We start from the raw sequence: 286 nt of genomic DNA on the forward strand, positions 1-286 counted from the left end.
AAAAAAAAAATAAAATAAAAAAAGAAAAAAGAAAATAGACACTCAGAAATAAAACAGAGAAAAAAAAGATCATAAACACATACCGTGCTCTCAATCTTGTTACTGAAGAAGGCGATGTTGGTGACCTCAACAGCCATGAAGACAGCGGCGACGACACAGAAGGCGGTGAGGAAGATGAAGCCCCACGACAGCCAAACCGACGTGGTTCTCGAGAGAGTGATCAGCTTTGGTCCATGGGCCGTGGTGTTCGAGGCGAAGGAACGCAACGCAGAGATGATACCCTGTG

At 44.8% G+C, this 286-nt stretch overlaps 1 protein-coding gene across 1 annotated transcript in view; it reads right to left on the bottom strand.

Moving 5' to 3' along the window:
• Window positions 1-286, bottom strand: part of LOC119588115 — a 4,536-nt gene that overhangs the window by 2,519 nt on the left and 1,731 nt on the right. Inside the window, exon 2 of the mRNA XM_037936824.1 lies at window positions 84-281. Coding sequence (XP_037792752.1) covers window positions 84-281 — 198 coding nt within the window. The remainder of the gene's footprint in view (window positions 1-83; window positions 282-286) is intronic.

The sequence above is a fragment of the Penaeus monodon genome, chromosome 23 (assembly GCF_015228065.2).
Source record: "Penaeus monodon isolate SGIC_2016 chromosome 23, NSTDA_Pmon_1, whole genome shotgun sequence".
NCBI lineage: Eukaryota > Metazoa > Arthropoda > Malacostraca > Decapoda > Penaeidae > Penaeus > Penaeus monodon.